The following is a 24,875-nucleotide window of genomic DNA, read 5'->3' as shown; positions in this document are numbered from 1 at the left end:
CCATTGACTTTGTCTGGCTCATTGATGAAGGGGCGGAACCGAGCTTTTTAGTAGGACAGGAAGAGTCAAGAGACCCATAATTTTATAAGAGGGATTCAATTACACTATAAAATGGTGATATATCTTGGCATTATATATATATATATATATATATATATATATATATATATGAATTGTTTTAATATAATTAACATAATAAAGTAGATCCGTAACTGCTTGAGAAAAGAGTTGAAAATTTTAATATTACCGTCTTGCCGCATCATGAAATCCTTCATTCACCCCTAACTGTTTGATTCACTAACCCGAACAATGCTATTGTTCTATGATCCAAACACCAACTTTTAATAGTAGGAATAGCAAAGAGTGTTTGATCTTTTATTTTAATTTTAAGGTTCAAATCAAATTCGCATGAATAATCTAGATCCATCCATTTTATATCGGACTGATCATATCAGATAAAAAGGGTTCTGAATTTCCTATGGATTTCAATCTAGGAAAAGAATATTCATGTTAATTTCTTCATGTGCTATTCCTGCAAAGGAGGCATTTAAACAAGGTTAGTATAACCTTATTCTCGCTAACATAGTTTATGATTTTAAGTTTAAAATTTCTTGAATTGTTCTCAAATAACAAATATGAATCACTGATTTTGATCTCAAGCGGTGAAAAAAATATATTTAAAAAATGAATGAATTTTTTTTTTTTTCAATCTCTTGATCTTATACACAATAATAATAAACTTAAAAAAAAATGAAATTAATCATTCGACCACTAGTCAAAATACATCCAAATTAACAATTTAATTAATTATTGCAAGTAATTTGAACCATCTGATTTGAAATAAACGCATCAGATTATGTTGTGATTTTTTTAGGAAGCTTTCCAGGTCCTTGCCATTCGAATTTAATGATTCAGCTTATATATCATAGTAATTTCATAATGGCAAACTACGGCAGCGGACTCCGAGTTATTTCTACTCATATCTACTTCTCTTTATCTTGATATCAGAGGCAGAGGCCGTATGCATATTAAGATCAAACTATCATTACTGTCAGATTTTACTTTCGTAGAAACTAGTAGAAATTATTCGTACGTTAAGCATCACACATTCTTCCTGTCCTATGTAGAATAGTTAATGCAATCTGGTTATCTTAATATCCTGTTTCCCTTTCTCTCAGCGACAAGCATTTTTTCGTTCTTTTTTCTATTATATATCTTTCTTTTTCTCTCTCGCTTCTCCGTCTCTTCTCTTTTCCCTTTTACAGCTTTGCGCACTGAACCAAGGAACAAAGAACCGAGCGGTGTGTAGCTTCACATAGAAACCTCTCTTGACAAGAGCATAAAACAAGAGACACGAAGATTAATCTCAGAGAGAGAGAGAGAGAGAGAGAGAGAGAGATGGCGCAGCGGCGCAGGTTAAGGCCAAGCAGGATGTCTATACTGCGGTGCTTGTTAACCTGCGCCTTGGTTACTTTCGCCACGGTGGCGCTTCTTTCTGGACACGTGTTGCCTTCCTCTAAAGCCCCTTCCTCCTCCTCCGGCATTAACAAGCTATCCAAGGTGGCTAAATTATTTCTTTAGTTCTCTTTTCGACGAGTATTTCAATCAAGATTTCATATTTAAGTCAAATTTAGGTTGATTTTCACAATTTATGCTGTTGGTTCGTGTTATTTTAGAGATGGAATGCTCCCACGGAAGAGCTGCGCTGGACCCAAGAGCTATCTCCTCCCCAGCTCTCAAAATTTATTGATTATTCTCGGTCTCGTAAGGTTGTTACTCTATTTATACTACATTACAGTTCTTGATTGTGGATTTAGAACAATTTCTTTTTCATTTTTATTTATTCTTGGAGGGGGGTGGGGATAGGTAGTGTGAGGTCTTAGTCAAACCAATCATGGAATCTCTTTATACTGTTTCACCACTCTAGCTTTGACAGTTGGATGGCAGTGATTGGGCCACCTCAGCTGAGTTCGAGAAGCTCTGGAAGGCGCCGTCGAGCCGTGGATTCGTGCCATGTGTCGCCCCCGGTTCCTCCTATCTGCGTACGTCATCAACTTGTAATGTTTTGAGGATTCTATTTAGTGCTATGTTATCTAGTTCTCATTTTCATTTCTTTTTCCTTTGCATTCAGCTCCTGGTGAATCAAGGGGATATTTGCTTGTGCATGCCAATGGTGGGTTGAATCAGATGAAGGCAGGGGTATGTTGTAACTCTGTAAAAAAATAATTTATCTGTTATACTTTCAAAAAGAAATGAACTTGGTGCTTTAGTTGATTAATTGAGGCCAAATGCTTGATTATTTCATTTATTCTAGGATGATGGGGATTTTTTTTATTTATTTATTTTTTTTGGGGGGGGGTTGGTGGTGGTGGTGGTTGTGTGTGTGTTGACAATGATTTATCTGTGCTAATTGTCACTTCACTGGTTAAGTGCATAATGTTTAACTGGCTTAATTATTCGGATAATTGAGGCCATTTATTCTGGGATGATGGTGATTTTTGGGTTTTTTTTTTTGTTGACTATGATTTATCTGTGCTAATAATGACTTCACAATTGGTTCAACCCTTCCTTGCCAGGCAAGTTCATTGGAGCTAAATTTTTTATTTTTCTGACATGCTTAAAATATGTTTGTTTTGTGAAAACTCTGACACGGTTTTCTTGTTTGTCAGATTAGTGACATGGTGGTGGTCGCACGTTTACTAAATGCTACCCTTGTTATTCCAAAGCTTGACAAAAATTCATTTTGGCAAGACACAAGGTATAATAAATATCCACACTAATACACTATGGTTGGAAATTCACAAATTAAGATGCATTACTTGAACAATACGTTCATGCTAACTGTCTGAACTTGGTAAAACAGTAAATTTGCAGATGTTTTTGACGAGGAACATTTCCTCGCCTCATTGGTGAATGATATTAAAATCGTGAAGAAATTACCTCTTGAATTTGCAAAGGCGAAGAGAGCAGTAAAATATTTTACAAGCTGGTCATCGGTTGATTACTATCAAAGGGAAATCTTTCACTTATGGAACAACTATCAGGTGAATTTCACATCTTATTCTAAGAAGTTATTTTCAAATATGTATGAATTATATTTCCTCTAATTGTTTTTTCTTTCACAAATCTAGGTTATAAGAGCTGCTAAATCAGATGCTCGACTGGCCAATAACAATTTACCCCCTGAAATTCAAAAATTACGTTGTCGGGCCTTTTACGAGGCTCTTCGGTTTGCTCCTCCAATTGAAGCTCTAGGAAAGGTTTAATATATATCTATACACTTCCACTGCACTGTTAATGCCTTTAGGTCTTCTTCTAATTTCATGAAATTAATGTACCTTTTGTAACTCCACTTGCAGTTACTGGTCGACAGAATGAAGTCGTTTGGCCCATACATCGCACTTCACTTACGGTATGAGAAGGACATGTTGGCTTTCAGCGGGTGCACATATGGTTTATCTGAAATGGAATCTGACGAACTCACTGCAATCAGGTACTCACTAAATGCAAATAACACTGAGCGGAAAACCTCAGTCAAGTAAAACAAAAATTCATCAAAATGGGCACCCAACCGTTTTGTATTATCTCACTAAATCTTGAGATAACTCGATGTAAAATTTGAATACAGCACTTGAAGTTCCTTTACTTTATTTAGTTCAATCTGAAACCTTGTAGAATTACTGGCCCAATAGTCTATATTAATCATGCTGCTTGCAAGTGTTGGAAAATTTTGGTGTTATTTGCAACTTTTTTTCTTTCGTGTGCAAAACATATAACTTTCACTTGTAATTTTTGCATGAGCTGAACATTAATTTCAAATGATATAGAGAAAACATAACCTATTGGAAGGTGAAAGAAATTGACCCGCTAGAACAAAGGGTGAGAGGCTACTGTCCCCTAACACCCAAGGAAGTTGGCGTATTTCTCTCTTCACTAGGATATCCATCTAACACACCGATATACATAGCGGCTGGTGAGATATACGGTGGTCAAACTCGCATGGCCGATTTAGAGTCTCGCTTTCCTATTTTAATGAGCAAGGTATACAATTTGTGATTAGTACCTGAATATTTACTTGTGTTTGGAAAAGGCACCTAATCTTATATTTGCAAATTAGTGAAACAACAAATTTGCCCCAACTCTCTCTCTCTCTCTCACACACACACACACAAACACACACAGAACCCCTCCTCCCTCTCCCCTTGCGATATCATCTGAGGCCAAGTTCGAACCCAAATGATTTGGTGCTAATTGCAAATAATTTTTTTTTTTGGTTTGACTTGCAAGTTTGTGTGAGCACCATATTTCTAAAACCTAATTTTTTTATTGTTTTATTGATTAATATAATATAAAATCCTTGTGAAGGAAAAACTTGCATCGGAGGAAGAACTGAGACCTTTCAGCAAGTACGCATCTCAAATGGCTGCTCTAGATTATATTGTTTCAGTAGAAAGCAATGTTTTTATTCCATCTTATTCTGGTAACATGGCACGTGCTGTTGAGGGTCACCGACGGTTCCTGGGCCATAGGAAAACCATCATTCCAGACAGGTTAGATTTCCATTTTTGATACTTTTTTTAATACCGGTTTTTTAGTTACTTTCTGAAGCTATAACTTTTTATTTTTTATTTAATGCAGGAAAGCGCTTGTACATTTGTTTGATAAAGTTGATCATGGACAGCTCAGCGAAGGGCCAAAACTTTCTGATAGAATTACTGAGATTCATCGAAGGAGGTATTTTATCTTTCTATTATTTTTAATGAATTAGACATGTGGTCCTTTTAATCTTTCTGTAGAAATATAACCTGTTTTCAATCTCGTTCCCTACAAAAATTCAAAAATTTGACTGCGGTCCCTAAGCAGATATCTTGGCAAGTCATGATATTAAGGAGTTATCTTTTAGTGAAATAGAATTTTATTCTGCATCAATGACTAGTTTTTTTTACAAGAAAAGAAAAAAAAAATTGTTTACTTCTTGAACTATAATAGATTGGACTGTCCTAAATGATACAGCTCAAATTTTTTTAGTGACAAAAATGGGAAATCTGAAATTTGAAGGACCTTAGTGGGATTGGATGATCTCAAAGGATGTGAAACATGATCTCTCATCTTGAAATGCTAACATATGTAAAATTAAACAGACAAGGTTCTCCACGTAAGAGAAAGGGCGCTGTTCCTGGCACGAGGGGAAGAGATAGATTTCGGTCTGAAGAAGTGTTTTATGAGAACCCTCTGCCGGATTGTTTGTGCCAATCAAGCTCCTCTGACTTGTAGATATGGCCTAATATGGGTCTCGATCTTCTTAAAATCATATACATAGGAAAAAAATGGCTAGTACAGGTAAACACTAGGTAGATGTATAAGTCGGTTATTTATCTTATTTATTTTGATATTAACTGAATAATGGCTATTTCAGAGGGGCTTATTTTGTATATAGATGAGAGGAGGAAATAATTTGTTTGGTCCTTTTGTCTTTCAATTTTTTTTTTTTCTCTCTGCTAGAGCCTAGAAAGGGAAAAATAGAAGTGGTGGGTGTTGAAAAGAGGGGTTTATTGTAAGTAACCGTTGCATATGGAATAAAAGAAAGAAAGAAAGATGCGGTTGATGTCTAGGTCTCTCTTTTTTGTGCTTTTATCTGTTTCAATGTGTAAATATTCATTGTACCTCGGCCTTATCATCTAAAAATAAAAACAACGTAGGGCCTATGTGCTGTGTGCACTGTACATTTGCCTTAGTTTTTTTCCAAATATTACAAACAGTACAGAATCATTGTCAATTATCACTAGTGTTAACTGTTAAATGTACAGAATATTACAAATTCTTCGTGGGCCATTTGCTTTAAAACGGACGCAAACAAGTCACGTATCTAATCCATAGCGGCGTAAAATAATAGACGGGGCTCCGGCCCAGATCCACGAACAGGCTTTTTCTTAAGAGATCAGTGATGGCCTTATGGGTCATATAAATTTCAAATATTACAATTGGTTTTTGTACATCCAACAATCTACTGCCCTGTCTATCTCCATAGTTTACAGTTATTGCTGCCCATGGGCTTTTTCTCAAAAAAAAAAAAAAATTAGACTGTCCTTTTCGAATTGACACATTTATTACAGAAAGTTTTGTAAATTTCTAAGTTAGTTCTGATTGGTCCGGATTTTGATCCAACGTTCAGATTTCAATCAGAAATTTTACATTACTGTAGAAGATACAGACTCGTCTCTGTTACATAATGTATAGTTGGACAATTTTGATGCCTTCAATTAAGTGACAGGTCCACAAAAAATAAATAATCAAATCAAATGATTTTTTTTTTTTTTTGACACAAGTGCAGAGCCCAAGTTTACCATACAACATCCCAATATTTCAAACGTCACGAGGAAAAAAACGGCATTTCGTATTTAAATTTTTGTTGTTTTTCTCTTTGACCAATCTTGACAGCTATCTTCTAATGAACATTTAACCACCCCACATTTTTCGCGCCAAATTTTCTCCGTTTTAGTGTCCCCCTTTACCACCAGCCATTCCCCAATAAATACTGCGCAAAATCGAACACACAAAACAGAGAGAAAAGAGAAAGAGCCCGTAAGCAAGCTGTGGGACCGAAGGAATAAGTCGAAGAGCATCTGCAAATAATGGCCTTCCGAAACAATGTTACGATCAGCATAATGTTGGTCGTCTTGCTTGCCGCAGCCATGGCGGGCACCGCAGTGCCTGTTCGGCAAGAAAACGATTGCTTCTGTCAGTGCATGGACCAGTGCATGTATCTGAAAGACACCCGCAAGGGAGAGTGCGCTGATGCTTGCAACCGGACATGCAGCAAACTCGATTCTGTCAGGCAGCCCAACATAAATGAGTTCTGCGGTTACTGATTCGAGAATCGATACCATGTACTCATTAACTTGATTAATACTGTTTTATTTATTATTATTATTATTTTTTATATCTTTAAGTTCTATTCTGTTGCTGCTAAAATGATATATATATATATATATATGTGATGTCATTTTATTGCAATGGAATTTGATATTTAATTATTATTTTTTAATAAACTGATATTGATTTTTTTGATCCGCTAGTTGTGTAATTTATGGTTCTGAGTATGAGTATTTGTTTAGAAATGATAACATTGATATCTTATTTTTTTTAAACAAAATGGAGCTCAGGTAAATGTAAAACAGTCAGAGTAATTCAATTTGGTTTTAAGCCTAGTATTTTAAGGCTGCGCTTTACAAAAAAATTCAAGGAATATATAAATGCAGGGGCGGACGCAGGATTTTTGTCAGGGCGGGGCAATAATCGGATGCAAATAGCTTATCGGGTTCAAACCCAATAGCTTATCGGGTACAATTCAACATAACAAAAAAAATACCAATCAATATAATAAAAATCCTAAATTACTTGAAAAAAATCAACAATTCAACATTTATAGGGAATTTGAAATCAACATTTTGGTTCAACTTGGCAGCCTCTGCCTTTGAATTCAAAAAAAAAAAAAAAACATTTTGGTTCAACTAATTTTCGCTATTTGGGATCAGCGCCTATTTGGGCTCCGCTAATTTGTTTCGCTCAGAGTTTATATGGGCTCCGTTCTATCTATTAGAATTCCAAAATGGGCTACAGGGGGGCAATTTGAATTCCAGGGAGGGGCAGAGGTCCGAAAAGCATATTTTTAGCACTATTTTTGAAAATCCAGCGGGGGGCAGCTGACCCCCCCCGTGCTACAGTAGATCCGCCCCTGTATAAATGGGCTGTTACCTGTTAGGAGGAGATAGAAAAAATGATAAAGTTAATTAACCTTTTTAAAATCTAATTTGAAGGGAACAAAATGTTAATCTGAAAAATGGAGGAGATAATTTAGTTTTCTTATAAATTATCATTCTGTCAGTATGGTCGAAATTCAAAAAGTGGATCATGGATTCGGTTATACTTATCGAACTTAAAATTTTCGCACCATGTCTTAACTCAACATTTGTATAATGTTCATTATTTTAGAGAAGACATAATTATGGACAGAGACCCACTACCAATAAAATTTTAATAATATTGTCAATTTAAAACAGGAAAAAAAAATGAAAAGATGTAATAAGTATGTTATTTAATTTACAGATTGATTGTATGTTAACATTTATACAATTTAACTATAATATGGTTATTAAAAAATAAAAATCATCAAAAAAATATTTAAATTAGATTTTTATATTATAAACATAAAATTTGAGTCAACTCAGAGGATACAAAATGGACAGAGCGAAGCACTCTGTTTTATGAAAATCCAAGCTAGAGCTTCGGTTATTATTATATGCAATCTGATTAGTGAACTCTTAATTTTTCACCACCAAAGCCGAGTGAATATGTTGCAAAAGAAGAGTTTCAAGGAGATATATCATTCCGACAAAAATACCTTGAAGCAGTGAAGATAAGCTGTCCAGGGAAGAATGTTAAGTTGGTTGAGGAGTTGGTTCACAATATGGGTGCGCTCGTAAAGACAACAACAAAGATTATTATATTGTAAGATTGTCACCTTCCGTCAGATCATCACAACCTGTTGTAATATTTTTTTTTTTTCTGGTATTAACAAATATGACATTTTAACTAACATATTTGGTTAATAAACATGAATGTCTTACCATAAATATAGCTATATATTTATTATTTTCCTGTAAGTAAATAGCTTCATGATTTTTTTAAGAAATTAAGTTCCAATTTTAGTTAGCATAAATGATTAGCTCATTTATTACGACTTACATGTAGTATAAATAGTGATGAGGGGTCGAAAGCAATATGCTGGCTGTACATGCTTCATCTTTCTAGATGCGCGTCAATTTGTATAACACAAATTGCTACCATACATAATTATATTATTTGCACTGAATATCGTATCAAATTTGATCTGATATTTAATCCGTTCGATGCGTATTAAGATTTGTACACACATAGCAGCATAGATTTCAATGTGGATTGAACAACTCTGATTCCGTATCAGACCAATTTCTGATGAAATTAATTAGAGATTTTTTATTCATAGTAATTATAAAATTCAGATGTACAGAAATAGATAGAGTACCTCGTTTTCAATCAATATAGTAAGATCATCAGCGCGAATCACAATCTAATTTTTTATGGATCGTGGTTATTGACAAAAACAATTATCAATTAATCAGTTAGCTGCGTTTGACAGGCCCCCCTGTTAAAATAAAACCCATGAAATGTTAGGCCCAATATTTAGAAATGGTTATATTTAAAATTATGTGACAGTCAACAATTATTTCAGCTGGTCAACGAGTAAGTTAAACAGTTGCAACGATTGACTTTTGGAATTCATGGTTGCAACAGTTTAACCTCTATAATCCAGAGTTAATAACGATATCTTCTATATTGAACATATCATTCCGCGGTTTGCTGGATTGTTTAAATTATCGTGTTAACAAAATTTTGACATAGCACTTGGTTTTTTGACAATACAAACGATTATATATAATTAGAATACTAGTATCATACCCGTGCGTTGCAATGGGGACATATTATAAGAAAAAAAAAATCAATGAAAATAATAATTATTCAAAAATTAAGACACATGTTAATAGAAAATTTATATGATTCTGTATTTCTAATTAACTTTAATCGTGGTCTCTGATAATAATTTTTTAATGTGATGATTTTTTATTTTTAAGCACTAATGATATCAAATAATAGCTCGATTCGAATCTAATATCAAATATAGTACAATAATTTAATATCGACATATAATATGATATCAAAAAACATAAATAATGTGACCTTAGTTGGTCAATTTGTATACCTATTATTAACATTAATACAACCACTTGTCAGCTGCTGACAAGCTTTCAAAAAAAATAAAATATAAATAAAAAGTGTTATCGTGTGCATGTATAGGATATATATACACACGCACATATTATAAGAGAAATATATATTCACACACACTTTCCAATTTATATTATTCTTCTTCTTTGTTTCCAATTTAGAATATACACACACATATTGATATATTTTATATTGGGAATATATTCTAAATTGCCCACAAACTACAGGAAAGTGTGTGTGAATTATGGGGTTTCTTATCATTGTAGTAGTTTAGGTATCGATCCAAAAACTACAGGAAATATTACTTCTTACTAAATTAATTAATTCTAAATGAGTGCAATAAAAGTAAATGTGGGGGATTTGTTTGCAAATTGCTTTTGTAGGTTCAATACCCGAAGTGAGAGTTGAATTTAAATAAAATAATTTAAAACAAACAAATAAAAAGAGTTTTGTGGTTTAATGAGATAGAAGTCTAGAGGCTTTCGGCATACAATCACTTGGTCAAATCAACACTTAATTGGTTTCTAAATAAATTCAGACCATTGAATTTTGTACCCATCTTAATAAATAGTAAAAAAATTCTAAAAAATGTAAAATTTGGTGTCCAAGCACATTTTATTGTAGAGATCACATCTAACGGTTTGGATCAACGATTTGGACTTTGAAATTGTAGAAAATGGTTGTGGTAACTTGTTGTAACTTGATCTCTCCTCTATATATATATATATATGGGTTGGCTATTCTACTTCCATAAGTATATGAGAGTATATACTTATAACTCGTTTTTTGTATTTTCAGTGTCTAAATGGTTGATCAACATGTTCTCCATATTAATATGTGTTTGAAGACCAAATTTTATATTTTTTGAAATTTGTTTTCCTATTTTTTAGAATTTTTCCTATTTTTTATGATTTTTTTAATTTTTTTTATGACTGTTTTGAAAAATTCTGAAAAAATAATACAAAAATTTCAAAAAATATAAAATTTGGTCTCCAAACACATATTAACATGGAGAACATGTTGAGCGCTTTAGAACGACCATTTGGACATTGGAAACGCAAAAACGAGTTATAAGCATATGCCCACATATGCTTATGAAAGTAGAATAACCAACCCCTCTCTCTCTCTCTCTATATATATATATATAGAGAGAGAGAGAGTGTGACTAATGTGCATTCAAATGTATATGGGTCAAAATACATATGGTCCAAATTCGATTTTTCAAAATCCAAACGGTTGATCCGAACCGTTCATCTTGTTCTCCATATTAATATGTGCTTGGAGACCAAATTTTACATTTTTCTAAATTTTTTTACTATTTATTAAGTATTTTACAAAATTGTTGATCTAACGGTGGTTGCTGATTTTATTGTTTTGTTAAGCCACCGTTGGATCAACAATTTCGTAAAATACTTAATAAATAGTAAAAAAATTCAGAAAAATGTAAAATTTGGTCTCCAAGCACATATTAATATGGAGAACAAGATGAACAGTTCGAATCGACCGTTTGAATTTTGAAAAGTCAAATTTGAACCGTATGTATTTCGGCCCAAATACATTCAAATGCACATTAGTCTCTCTCTCTCTCTCTCTCTATATATATATATATATATAGGCTGTGACTAATTTGCTGCCGGCAGCATTTTTGCCGGCGGTGCTGCCGCCTTTTTTTATTTTGTGATGTCCAAACAACAAATCCAAACCGTTAGATGTTTAATCTATATTATAATCTACTTGGAGACCAAATTTTATATTTTTTGGAATTTTGTTACTATTTATTAAGCTGGTTTGAAAACCGCTGATTTCAATGCTGCAAAAATTTACTGAAAACAGCGGTTTTTAAACTAGCTTAATAAATAGTAAAAAAATTCCAAAAAAATGTAAAATTTGGTCTCCAAGTAGATTATAATATAGATTAAACATCTAACGATTTGGATTTGTTGTTTGGACATCACAAAATAAAAAAAGGTGGCAGCACCTCCTGCTAAAATGCTGTCGGCAGCAAATTAGCCAGACCCTATATATATATATATATTATTTAACTGAAAAATTTGTTGCATGTCTTTTAATTTTTTTTTAATTATATATTCTTTAAAAAAAATTATGTACTTATTAAAGTTTACTTTAATGACAGATAAGAATATGTAAATTTGATGAGAATAAATAGAGGAGGTACAGATAAAAAGGAAAAGAGAAGTAGAATTGAGGGGAGGGGGGGGGGGGGGGGGGGGGGGGGGTAAGGCTGTGGTACTATTTTTTTAAATAGGTAGAAAATCAGTTGATCACTCGATCTAAAAAATTTTGCACCATTCAGATATTTAATTTTCTATCTATCTAAAAAAATAGTAAAAAATTTCCAAAAAATATAAAATTTGGTCTCCAAACACATATTAATATTGAGAACAAGATGAACGGTTCGAATCAACCGTTATAATTTTGAAAACTCAAATATTAAATCGTAACACCGTAGTCCTCTATGCAACCCATAGCATATTAGCCTTACTCAATTGAGGATCCCACAAAAATATTTTGTTAATTACTTTAGGGGAGTATTTTATTTGAAAAATTTAAAAAGTAGGACGATTTAGAAAATTGGAATAAATTAGTTTGAAGATATACCGGCAGTTGGCTTGTCAGATTCTAAATCTAAAATTTAATATTTTAATAATAGTCAAGATCACTTAATCAACTATTATTACCGTGAATGATTTTTCACTGATATGCTATATAACATTTTTTTTTTAATAAAAATTATGGATAGGGGCTGTCTAGAGTTGTATTAAAATTAGGGGGTGTCAATGACACATTTTTAACCGTTTTATTCACATATCGTATTCAATAATATATGGGGTATGAGTAAATTTTTTTAATTAATTTATTGGATATGAGTATTCAATAATATATGGGGTATGAGTAATTTTTTTAAATTAATTTATTGAATATGTATGAGTAATTTCATTAACTTATTGTATATGAATATGTATAAAAATTTACTTATTGTATATGGATATGTATAAGAATTTTTTTTCGTTTATAAATAAGAGTATATATAATGATCATTTCATTTCTTTTACTCTATAGGATAACTATAAAATCTAAATAAATATATTTAATTCAATTTTCAACCCACTTATTTATGTTGTTTTTTCTTCGAAAAAAAAGTAGTTAAAATTAATTGTACATTTTTTTTATTAATAATACAATTACATAAATGAATGACATTCATTTGTTTTTATGCTTAATTTATAAAATATAATAAAACTAATTATTATATTAATAATATTCATTTCGTTACCTTCGTTATCCAGTACTAATTAAGGATTATATTAATATTAGTAATATCCAGTATCTCGCTACCATTTTGTTAGCTTCGTTATCCGGTACTAATTAAGGGTAGAGTAAAATAAAATTAATTTTTTAATAGATATGAGTAAAATAAAATTAATTATTAATGAGTATGGATAAAGTCAATTTTAATGAATATAGATATAAAAATTCTTCTACCCAATCCATACCGTATCAATTAACACCCTTAATTAAAATAAAGTGATCTACAATGTAGTATACACGGTAAATCTAACAAAATTCATTATGAATATTTGTTGGAAGGAAGCTGATAATTAACCCCGCACCTCCCACCCCGCAATTAACCCCGCACAAAATGTCAAAAAACTCCAACTGTCATTGTTTTTCATAAGGTATTAATACTTACGTACAAAAATATTTATCCCTAAGAACGAAATTATTTATTCCTAAGCACGAAAGTATTTAGGGGACCATGCACGTTTTTTTCATGGAGGGTGGGGGAATCTCAAATCACATGGGGGACCATGCACGTTTTTAGAGGTGGATGTTTTTATCTCATTTCAATATCGTTCACATTTCTCGCGATCTATGAGAAATTTTGCGAATCTAAAACCACGAACGTTTTCTATGTAATTTTCTCTTTCAAATAAGATCCATGATGACATACTTTCGGACAAGTCGTTACAGAAGTATTTATCTCTCATCGTGCAAGTATTTATACCTATACTTGAAAGTATTTTTTTTGCATATAATACTTGATATTAATACTTTCATATGTCAGTATAAATACTTATAGGGTCTGTCTAAATTGCTGCTGGCAGCATTTCGGCAGAGGTGCTGCCGGGGCTATATTTAGCCGTGTGATGTCCAAACAACAAATCCAAACCGTTAGATGTTTAATCTATATTATAATCTACTTGGAGACCAAATTTTACATTTTTTGAAATTTTTTTACTATATATTAAGCTGGTTTGAAAACCGCTGATTTCAGTAAATTTCTGCAGCATTGAAATCAGCGGTTTTCAAACCAGCTTAATATATAGTAAAAAAATTCCAAAAAATGTAAAATTTGGTCTCCAAGTAGATTATAATATAGATTAAACATCTAACGGTTTAGATTTGTCATTTGAACATCAAAAAATAGAAAAAACAGTGGCAGCACCGCCGGCAGAAATGCTGCCGGCAGCAAATTAGCCACAGCCAATACTTATAATACTTGATATTAATACTTTCATATGTCAGTAACTGTCATATGTAAAAAATATTTGCAAATATAGTTATAAATACTTGCACAATGACGGATAAATACTTAATAATACTTTCATATGTCAGTATAAATATTTATAATACATGATATTAATACTTTTATATGTCAGTATAAATACTTATAATACTTGATATTAATACTTTCATATGTCAGTAACTGTCATATGTAAAAAATATTTGCAAGTATAGTTATAAATACTTGCACGATGAGAGATAAATACATGTGTAACAACGTGTCCGAAAGTATGGATGAGATTGCGGAGATGGAATGGGGGAGTAATATAATTGTTCTTGTTGGAAAGTACTTGATTGACACCGCTTTAGAAAAAAAAACAAATTAACCCACCAATACGGAATGCAAAATTAATTACTAACCATCAAGTATAGAAATGTAAGTCACACTGTTTTAAAAAATTAACCACATAGCTTCCTATTGCTTCAGGGCTAAGGCTCCAATAAAATTTCAAAGAAAAAGTATAAAATGTTAGGGATTCAGTATGCTCAAGTTTATTTGAGAAAATTGATAAAAAGAATTTCAGAAAAAAAAATGCAACAATAACACCTGTGTTTTTCTCTATTTGCTAAAACTACTAACCATCAAGTATAAAAATGTAACTCACACTGTTTTAAAAAACGAATGAGATCACCGGTGCAGAAAATTTCTGTCCTAAAACTACTGCCGAGTGAAGCCGAAGTCACTTTTAACATTTAAATATTAAATCTGAAACCCCCTCGAACACACCGGTGACTCTAGAAACAGAAATTTAAATCTGAAACCTTCTCGAACACACCGGTGACTCTAGGAACAGGAATTTCCTACATGTAGAGTACATGAGATTCGGTTTCTTTAAAAAAATAAAAGGAAAGAAAAAACAAAAGGAAAATATGACGAGTAATACACGAAACGCTGTACTAGTTCATTATTCTCCAATCATGTCACATCCCAAAAGCCATGGATCAAACATCAATCACAACATCATCTCAAGTACTAAGCATTATACAACACAACAGCATCCATAACAAAGAAACCAACAAGAATAGATACACCACAAACCATACACAGAATATTATCCTTGATTGATGACCAAGTTAAATTCAATTAAATTAATCAGAGATTTCAATGGCCTTGACAGTAGGCTTCTTCACCTCCTCTTTAGGCACAGTGACAGTAAGCACGCCATTCTCCATTGCCGCCTTAACCTGATCGACCTTCGCATTCTCAGGCAGCCTGAACCTCCTCAAGAACTTCCCACTGCTGCGCTCCACATGGTGCCACTTGTCGTTCTTCTCCTCCTTCTCCCTGCTGCGCTCACCGCTTATTTTCAACACGTTGCCTTCCTCCATCTCCACCTTCACCTCTTCTTTCTTGACACCAGGGAGGTCAGCTTTGAAGACATGTGCTTCTGGGGTCTCCTTCCAGTCGATGCGCGCATTGGCAAAGGAAGATGTTTCATCAGTTGTAGCGAGGGACCGGGAGTTGTTGAAAGGAAAACCCTGGAACGGGTCCCAGAGATCAAGCGAGAAAGGATCGAAGATGTTGCTTCTGATAAGAGACATTTTTGTGTTTGTTTAGTTGGAAATTTAAGAACTGAGAAGTACCGATGAAATCAGGAAAATTGAGTTATATTCTTTGTTTGATTTCTTTCCGACGGAGACGCACTCCAACTGAGATGCTATTTATAGGAAAGGGGAAGCTTGATTTATATCTCTCTGGAATTCTCTAGAGAAGAACCGGGGATAAACGGTACGCTCTTCTTTCTATAATTTCGTGACTAGTGTAGGAGCTGCTAGAAATCTCTACTAGGTGACTCGGTCCCTGGTAACAGACTTCTCTGGAAGCTGCTCAGAAAGCCTCGTATTTGTTTCTGGGTTTTTAGTTTATTTTATTTCGTGAAATGTGGAATGGTATTATTTTAGGCCCATGGGCTTATAAAATAGGACAGCAATATTTGTAGTAAATTTCGATTTAGTTTATACGGGCTCAATCATTAATAACAGAACCCTATGGAAACAATGCAAACAATCTGAAACTTGTCTCATGGAATAAATTGGTACGTTTGGATCGAGCAAGGATTAGTGTAAGAATAGCGATTTTTGGGTTAATAGTTGAGAATAGTGCTAATCCGAATGGTTTGAGAATAGCACTAACTTTGGACTATTTGGGTTAATAAAAATATCGTTTGAATTGTATGTTTGGAATAGCGATGGAGAGAATAAATAAAATAGTGATTAACCTAATCTAATATTTAAACTAATATTATATTACATTTAATATCTAAACTAATATTTTATTTAATAATAATATTACATTTAATATTTAAACTAATATTATATTATATTTTATAATAATTTAATCTTATCAGATATTATATTTATTTAATACTAATCTAATATTTAAACTAATATTATATTACATTAAATATTTAAATTAATATTATATTATATTTAATATAATAATTTATTTAATATTAATATAATTTTATATTACAGTTATTTAATACTAATTTAATATTTAAATTGATGTTATATTACATTTATTATTTAAATTAATATTATATTACATTTAACATTTAAACTAATATTATATTACATTTAATCTAACAATTTATTTAATATTAATCTAATTTAATATTATATTTATTTAATACTAATATACATTTTAAAATAATATTATATTTAATTTAATATTTAAACTAATAGTTTATTTAATACTAATCTAATATAATATTATATTACATTTAATACTAATCAGATGTTTTATTTAATACTAATTTAATATTTAAACTAATTCTAATTGAGATGAATCAAATATTTTATTAATATCACTAACCCCACAAGCTCTATTCTTGCTAACCCAACATTTTTATGGGTTAGTAGAATAGAACTATTCTTGAGCTAACCCAAATTGCCAATTTATGTTTGGATCAACAAGAATTGAGAATAGTGGAGCTAACCCAAAATTAGCTCTATTCTTGGTTAATCCAAACGCAACTTAATATAGTTTTTTCTGGTACAAGAGCGATCGGTATGTGCGATGACATAATATTTTTTTTTAATGTTTAAATGGTGGATCAGAGCCTCTCAATATCATTTTCATATGCAAAAGTAAATGGTGACTAAATTTTATATTTTTTAAAATCTTTTTACTATTCTTTTGATGGATAGAAAATCACTAATTTTCAGTGGTCCAGAATCTTTAGATTAAGTGCATAATATAGATCGGTCTGTGTTATGACTTAATATCTCTGTTGTTGTCATTTAAATGGTTAATGAACTATTCAACATAATTTTCATATAAAAATATACATGTTGACTAAATTTTACATTTTTTTAGAATCTTTTTACTATTTTTTAGGTAAAAAGTCACTAATTTTGAATGATCCCGAATCTATAGATCAAGTAATTTTCTACCTAATCTAAAAAACTAGTAAATAAAATTTGGAAAAATATAAAACTTGGTTTCCAAAATTTTATAATATAAATATTATGTTGAGAGATTCAAATTGATTGTTTTAGACTTTGAAAACAAAATATTGTACCATAATACATATTAGTGTGCGCTGTGCATAGTACTGTAGTCTCATTCTCTGTGTTTTTTAGAATCCGCAAAAGACATGGGTGGTGGTCAAGGCAAAGACGCTCCAGAAAGTGGAATGATGGTTAAGGCAAAGAGGCAGCGGTGGCAGGAGAGGTAGAGGAGGAGCTGACAGTGAATTTAAGCTCTTAAACCATGTGGTTAATTACCTGACAATTTCAATATTTAATGTACAGCGAGATTTTGTTTTAAAGCTTTTACAATTCTTGATTTCATTCGCCTATTTTTCCGATATTTATTTGTCACTTAACTGAACCCTGCTTATCCAATTATCCCCTCTTTTAAGAGCCCAGTGATATTTTTTCGTAACGCATGATGGATACATAATTTTACTTGGAATCAAAGTTTAAATTTTAAATTCTAATTAAGTGTAAATAATTCACTGAATTGTCAATCAATTAGCTGTCAAAAACATCGAAGTAATTTCATAACAAGAAATACCATTGTTAGTCCCAAACTAGCAATAGCAATAACACTACTTTATCAGTACAACAACAGAATTCCTTACAACAGAACATTCTTTTCTTTCTAGAACCGAAAAGAAAAAGAAAAATGTTAAAAATCCTTCTCTTAAAAACCGAAACCAAGCAACCATCACCACAAACAAAACAGAGCTGTTGCATTGCAGAAGTAACAAAAAAAACCAGAGAACACTATAGCTGCCAATCACTGAATATTGACCTCAAAAACATCCTTGCGTTCCTCTGCTTTCACCTTCGGCACAACCACCTTGAGCACTCCATTCTTCATCTCAGCCTTGATCTGATCCATCCTACAATATTCGACCGGCAGGTCAATGCGGCCCCCGTACTTGCGACTCGGCTCATCTTCACCGGGCTCTTTCTCACCTTCACCCTTGATCACTAGTGTGTTTTGCTCGGCCCAGACCTTGACATGCTCTTTCCCCAGACCAGGCATGTCGACCCTCAAGTAAATTGCATCATTGTCCTCCCTTGCGTCCCAGCCCCGTTTCGGATTTCCAAACCCGGCACGACTGGCAGCGGTGAACGGATTGTCAAACATCTGATCCATCATGTTTAGCACCTGGCTAAGGCTCCTTGTTGTGTTGAAAGGATCAAACACATCTATCACAAATAATAAATAGTTCATTAAGTTTTTTGCTTGTACTAAAATTTAAGGCTTGGTAAAATATACGCCAAGGGCACAACCAAAACATGCTCAAATAGAAGTGCTAGATTACTAAATTAAATTAGAAAAAAACTTAAAAAATGGCTGATGTGCAAAATTAAATAGAAAAGGGTAAATTCATGGCAGGTTTATGTCTGATGTGAGAAGGAATGAGATAACAACTACCTGAGAACAAGCTAGGGAATGACGTGGCATCACTGCCACGACGACGGGAGAGAGAAGCATCTTGGCCATCATGCCGGCGGTGATCTACATGACCATCTTCATCATACTCCCTGAGCTGAGCATTAGTGTTGAATGAGCGAGTGATCGACGGAGCAGCCAAAACCGGACGGAGAGGGGAGGAGGCGAGCTTTTCCAGAAGCTTTGAGAGGTGAGCTCTTCTGGAAGCGATCAATGCTGCCATTGTTCACGAATCGATCAATCAAACTAGAGAGTCGGATATTAATTAAGATGCTTTTCTTCTTTCCACGGTGGCATAATGACAGCAAAGAGCGAGGGTTTATAAGGAGCCTGAATGCGGGATCTTGCGGAAGGGGCCATAGAGGACTGAGGAGTGTGGAAGCTTCTGGAGCCGTTAGCCGCTAGAAGGTTCCAGTTACTAGAGAAAGAGTTCTGGTCTTCTGGACAATAGTCAACAGGTGCTGGAATGCTGGATCCGGATTGTTGAAGTAACTCAAAATTTGATTTGGATCCGGACCAATTGAGTCGAGATAAATTCAGTCTTTTAAGGAATCACAAAGCTGTTTTTCCATATTTGTGCAGTTTTGATTTGACGGTCCAGATCTAAGCTCAACTTTAGGATCCGAATTTCAACTGGCGGATATTGCGAATCTTAGAGGATCAAATGACGTCCACGGGCTTTTCCTCAAACAAAAAAAAAAAATAGTGGATCAAATGGGCATAAGCCCAGTTAGGCCCAATTTATCTTATTGAACATACAAATTATATCACTAGCGAATTTGAGCTTTTTAGTCTAAACTCTAAAGAGGATCACCTGAGCCCAGCCAGTTAATCCCAATTTCCTTGTTATTGCTATTTAATTCGTAGGATGAATCCATAACTGCGCTTTCCACCGATCTTGGGTTTGAGATTACAGGAGAGAAGAGATCAAGAAAGAGAAGAAAGTAGAGACCCGATCCATGGATCAAGAAGAACACGAGGTGTACGGACAGGAGATCCCCGTCGACGGCGGCGACGTCGACATGGACCCAGCGGAGGAGGACGCCGTCAAGGTATCAGGCTTTCATAGTCCTTTCTCTCTCTTAAACCCTAACCCTAGTTGTAACTTGTGCGATGACCTAAAGTTTTCCTCATCGTAAATAGATGCAAGAATTGGATGAGATGAAAAGGAAACTTAGAGAGATGGAAGAGGAGGCGGCTGCTCTTCGCGAGATGCAGTCCAAGGTCGAGAAGGAGATGGGAGTAGGTACAGGTAGTTTTCCTCAATCTATATTTTTCTTGATATGTTTTCTTGTTTGGAATTTTTGATAAGGAGGAGATGAGAGTGGTACCTGATATAATTGTGGTGTATTTTATTTCTCTAAATCTTTTTTATCATCGAGGGATGTGGAATTATTGTGCCTGCTATTTCAATTTTTTGATGGATTTTATAAAGATGTTAATATTAATTACTTTTACTGTTTCGTTTCAATTGCTTGCACAGCCATAAAGTTTTAGATCCTTTTTTTGTTTTACATAAATATAAAGGTGTAATGTGTTATGGAAGATGATAAAAATGATACTCTATTTAAGATGGTTTAAAATGTTGAAAGGTGTAATTGATTAAGGTACACATGTGTGGTCTAATCCAACCTCCTGTGGATTGTTTTATAGAGCCAGCAAGTGCCGATACTCAAGCAGCGAAAGAAGAGATTGATTCCCGTTCAGTCTACGTTGGCAATGTAAGTATGCTATTTTTATCCTGTGGTGTCGTTCAGCAAGGGAGGATTAAACCTCCAGCTTCCTTTCACCTCCGTTAGCTTCCTTAGTTACTTAATCCTTCCAAACATTGATTCCTTAACAAGAATTAAGAACAACTCCTTTAGCCTCCTTTTGCCCGAAATCTTAATCCCTGCCCGGGCCTTAAGTAACATATACCCCCGGATTAAGCCTCCTTAGTGTCTATCTTGCATATTTTGATGTGTTCGTATTATTGAGTATTTCAACATAGCAAATAAACTCGTGTACTATATAGTCTATACTCTACATATTAAGCTCGATTAGTTCCTATACAGACTTGTATCTCGAGTACATATTTTGATCTGTGTGTCATACTGTGGATGTCATTATTGTGAGTAGCAATACACTCTATATCTATCTAATAATTATCAATTTGGGGGTCATATTCAACTAGTGAATAGCTATGCTCTATATCTTAATAACTATCAGCTTGGGGTCATATATGATGGTATGACCTTAGTATTATTAATTAAGCTAACTATTGTCTTATTTTTTTTCAATTTCCAATGCTAGGTTATAAATTAATAAATGTTCTTTTATTGTTATAAATTAATATCATGTCCTTATGCAAGTATTAGTAGTTAATCTTGTCTGTGTTCTGATTGATCAAGTATTCTTTATGGGGTTATATTTTAACAATATGACATTAATGCAACTATGAATGGTAAAGATGAGTATCTTATTTCTGAATTTGTTTAACAGTGACCATGGTTATGCTTTGAGTGGACTTCCTTCTAACAGCATGACCATCTTAAGTTAAACTTTCAGATGACTTCCATTTTAGGAATTTTGCTTTTCTAAGGCTTTACTGGTTCATTTCTTTCAATGTACTTGACAATGTTTATTGTATAATTGTTGGTCGCAGGCTAGTTTGTCATCATCTCTGCTCATGAATGCATTTACCTCTGCCATGTCTTAGTTGTGGGTTTGCCAAAAAAAAAAAAAGTATATAAAAAAGAAGAAAAGAAAAAAGAAGAACAGAAAAAAAAAAAAAAAAAAAGATTAAAAGAAAAATCTTGCCAAGGATTACAAAAAAAGATTAAGTTCTGAGAGTTATGATAGAAGCACTTTCGAAGAAAAGAAAAGGAAAACTGAAAAAAGTTCATGAATAAAAAAAAAGAATTGGCTCCCATACCCGCAGTTTTTTAAAAACTTGCAAATATGGCTCTTTTCGGTATGGTGCTTCAAGCTCGATAAAATGAGCATATAGTTAGTGTAAGTGCAGATTTTACTCTGTAATACTTGCAAGTATTCCTTTTTCTTCTACAAATTTCTGCGGTCAGCCAATTCTTTTTTCAGTGAACTCTGTTAATACTTTTAATATAATTTTAAAAAAATTGCAGTTACCTTTATAAATTTATTTTACTTTGAATAAACAACTTAGCTGTGCCTTTTTGCATTGTAATTTGATTTGGGATTACCAGTACCCCAATTTGGTTTGATGCTGTTTTCATTTTTTTGTAAATATGTTCCTAATAAGTTGTGGTTATCTACTGATGTAGGTTGACTATGCATGCACACCTGAAGAACTGCAGCAACATTTCCAGTCTTGTGGAACTGTAAACCGAGTTACTATCTTGACTGACAAGGGGGGGAACCCAAAGGGTTTTGCATATGTGGAGTTCCTGGAAGTTGAAGCTGTTCAACAAGCTGTTGTCCTTAATGAATCTGAGTTACACAGCCGTCAGATCAAAGTGCGCTATTGTACCTCTGCTTTTACTTTGTTAAAAATGTTTGCTGTTGAGCCTGCCAACTAATTAAAAATTATCTGTATAAATACCCATAATTAAGATTGTTTGATGAAGTTGTGTACACAGATCAAAAGTTTTATTATTCTTTTTTGACAGGTGGCACCTAAGAGGACAAATGTGCCTGGATTGAAGAAGCACCGTGCTAGGCGCTACAATCCTTTCATGGACTTTGGCTATGGTAGACCATTCATGCCACCGCCATACTACGCACCCTACTATGGCTATGGGTCAGTTTCAGAATTCTTTATATACCTTTATTTATTTACTCTGGGAATGCTTTGATGGTTCTATTTTTTTGGAATGGAATCTGCTCCTTTTCTTGAGAAAAGGAGGACCCTCCTATTCTCTAATCCAAACCGTTCAAAATCAATCAAACGGCTTCAATTACATCTAATTTATTTTAATAGATTATATTGATATAAAAGAAAAAAGTAATTGAAGCCGTTTGATCGATTTTGAACAGTTCGGATTGGAGAATAGGAGGGTCCTCCTTTTCTCAAGAAAAGGAGCAGATTTGCTTCCTATTTTTTTAATCATTTGCATTTCAACTTTGCAACTTGCACTGTTAACCATTCTCAGGTTATTTTATCTGGCCAGAATTGTTGTTGTCACTTTTGAATTTCTTTTCCTGTTGTTGACAAAGCCTTTCAATTATTCAGGAGAGCACCCCGGTACCGGAGGCCTACACGTTACAGTCCGTACTTCTGAGCTCTGCTATGGTGTGTTTTTATTTTGAGCAGAGTTTACTCTCTGGCTAAACTATGAGCTTCTCACCTGACATTCTCTACATCATCTGCGAAATATGACAAGAATGCTCTGGATTTTATATATAAATATTTGCCAGCTTTTAGGATAATTTAGTGTCTTATTGTTTTATTTTGTCTACTATGGCTAGTTCGCGTTTAGGATGTGATTTTGTGGTTTCTATTTCGTTTATAATATCTGATATGTTTGAGCCAAGGAATAATGAAATAGTAAATCCTGGCCCATTTCCTTGACTAGTATCTGTCAACTAACCAAAGAAATTGGCATTTTGTGACAGTAGCACATTACATGAAAATGGGTGTCTGACAGGTAGTATAATTGTCTTTAGTTAATTTCACTATAGTTGCACTTATTGAAAGAGGCTGTACGCATGTCAGGGTGATTAGCTACACAGTGTTTGATCACTTTTGGTGAATTGCGCTGTTCGCCTGTCATTTAAAATGGAATACCACTGAAGGATTTTGTTTACTGTCGCTATTTATTTAAACATAATCTGATGCTATGTGCCAACGGTCAACAGAAGGACAAATAATAAAAAAAAAATTACTAAAAACTCAGATTTTTTTTTTTTCTTTGTTAAAATAAACATGACTATCACAGATTTTAAAATTCGACAAAACTATTGTGTGTTCTTCCCTTCATCATTAACTTGGAGAACTTTTCTTAGCTAACTTAAAAATAGACGTGGTCATATTGAAATCATCGGGTAGTCATACTATTTTTAAAATACATGGCGATTGGCAAGACAAAAGAAGAATTCTTAAAACTGTGTCAGGTGTGTTGTCACGGTTTGCTAACTGACAAGATCTTTGCTCATCAGATGCATATCTAGGAGACTAGGACAAGTGTTTGAGGCACCTTTTGTTGTCATTTCAAGCACAAATCCAGCGAGTAAAATTCTTTGCTTAAGAGAAAATAGATGCATTACAGTTCTGACTCCTCCGTACCAAGAGATAAGAGTAACTCCATGTAAAAATATTATGGATTTACTATAATTGAGCTTTGTTTTTGTCGGATTTAAGAGCAAAAAAACCAAAGTCAGACTGCAAAGATAACAACCGTTACAGCCATCTAACAAGGAAAATAATCTGTCGATGTGATCTTTCTGTGATCTTTGAAAAATATTTGATATGCTACTGCACAATAGTATCTTACATATAACATAAATTTAGCACATGATACGCATCTAATACTTCAAAAGTTAGTATAATACATTCCATGACAGGAAGATTAGACCAAGTGCACGGTGGATTCCA

At 33.4% G+C, this 24,875-nt stretch overlaps 4 protein-coding genes across 6 annotated transcripts; 2 read left to right on the top strand and 2 right to left on the bottom strand.

The window, feature by feature from the left end:
- The first annotated feature begins 1,197 nt into the window (after positions 1-1,197).
- On the top strand, positions 1,198-5,605 carry LOC144566295 (O-fucosyltransferase 7-like). Its single transcript, XM_078316290.1, has 12 exons — positions 1,198-1,560; positions 1,677-1,769; positions 1,937-2,042; positions 2,132-2,199; positions 2,670-2,758; positions 2,864-3,044; positions 3,132-3,260; positions 3,360-3,493; positions 3,828-4,041; positions 4,366-4,550; positions 4,639-4,734; positions 5,142-5,605. The coding sequence occupies exons 1-12, from the start codon at positions 1,399-1,401 to the stop codon at positions 5,272-5,274; spliced, it is 1,590 nt and encodes a 529-aa protein (XP_078172416.1). The 5' UTR covers positions 1,198-1,398; the 3' UTR covers positions 5,275-5,605.
- Positions 5,606-15,367: 9,762 nt separating this feature from the next.
- Positions 15,368-16,033, bottom strand: LOC144566771 (16.9 kDa class I heat shock protein 2-like). Its single transcript, XM_078316798.1, has one exon. The coding sequence runs from the start codon at positions 15,952-15,954 to the stop codon at positions 15,502-15,504; it is 453 nt and encodes a 150-aa protein (XP_078172924.1). The 5' UTR covers positions 15,955-16,033; the 3' UTR covers positions 15,368-15,501.
- A 2,532-nt stretch (positions 16,034-18,565) lies between these two features.
- Positions 18,566-19,636, bottom strand: HSP23.6-MITO (mitochondrion-localized small heat shock protein 23.6). Of its 2 annotated transcripts, none has more exons than XM_078316796.1 (2): positions 19,304-19,636; positions 18,566-19,077 (listed from the first exon to the last, which is right to left on the bottom strand). In XM_078316796.1, the coding sequence occupies exons 1-2, from the start codon at positions 19,545-19,547 to the stop codon at positions 18,659-18,661; spliced, it is 663 nt and encodes a 220-aa protein (XP_078172922.1). In that variant the 5' UTR covers positions 19,548-19,636; the 3' UTR covers positions 18,566-18,658. The 2 variants fall into 2 exon arrangements, with proteins under 2 accessions (XP_078172922.1, XP_078172923.1); XM_078316797.1 differs by having other exon boundaries at positions 19,307-19,636.
- A 452-nt stretch (positions 19,637-20,088) lies between these two features.
- On the top strand, positions 20,089-23,852 carry LOC144566193 (polyadenylate-binding protein 2-like). 2 transcript variants are annotated; one of them, XM_078316133.1, is made up of 6 exons: positions 20,089-20,376; positions 20,468-20,576; positions 20,978-21,045; positions 22,606-22,797; positions 22,951-23,081; positions 23,514-23,852. In XM_078316133.1, exons 1-6 carry the CDS (start codon positions 20,284-20,286, stop codon positions 23,560-23,562), a joined length of 642 nt encoding a protein of 213 aa, XP_078172259.1. In that variant the 5' UTR covers positions 20,089-20,283; the 3' UTR covers positions 23,563-23,852. The 2 variants fall into 2 exon arrangements, with proteins under 2 accessions (XP_078172259.1, XP_078172260.1); XM_078316134.1 differs by having other exon boundaries at positions 20,114-20,376; positions 20,468-20,570.
- The last annotated feature ends 1,023 nt before the right edge of the window (positions 23,853-24,875 follow it).

The sequence above is a fragment of the Carex rostrata genome, chromosome 15 (assembly GCF_964058835.1).
Source record: "Carex rostrata chromosome 15, lpCarRost1.2, whole genome shotgun sequence".
Lineage (NCBI taxonomy): Eukaryota > Viridiplantae > Streptophyta > Magnoliopsida > Poales > Cyperaceae > Carex > Carex rostrata.
Note: the sequence above shows the minus strand (reverse complement) of the source record. Positions and strands in the feature narration are given on the sequence as shown.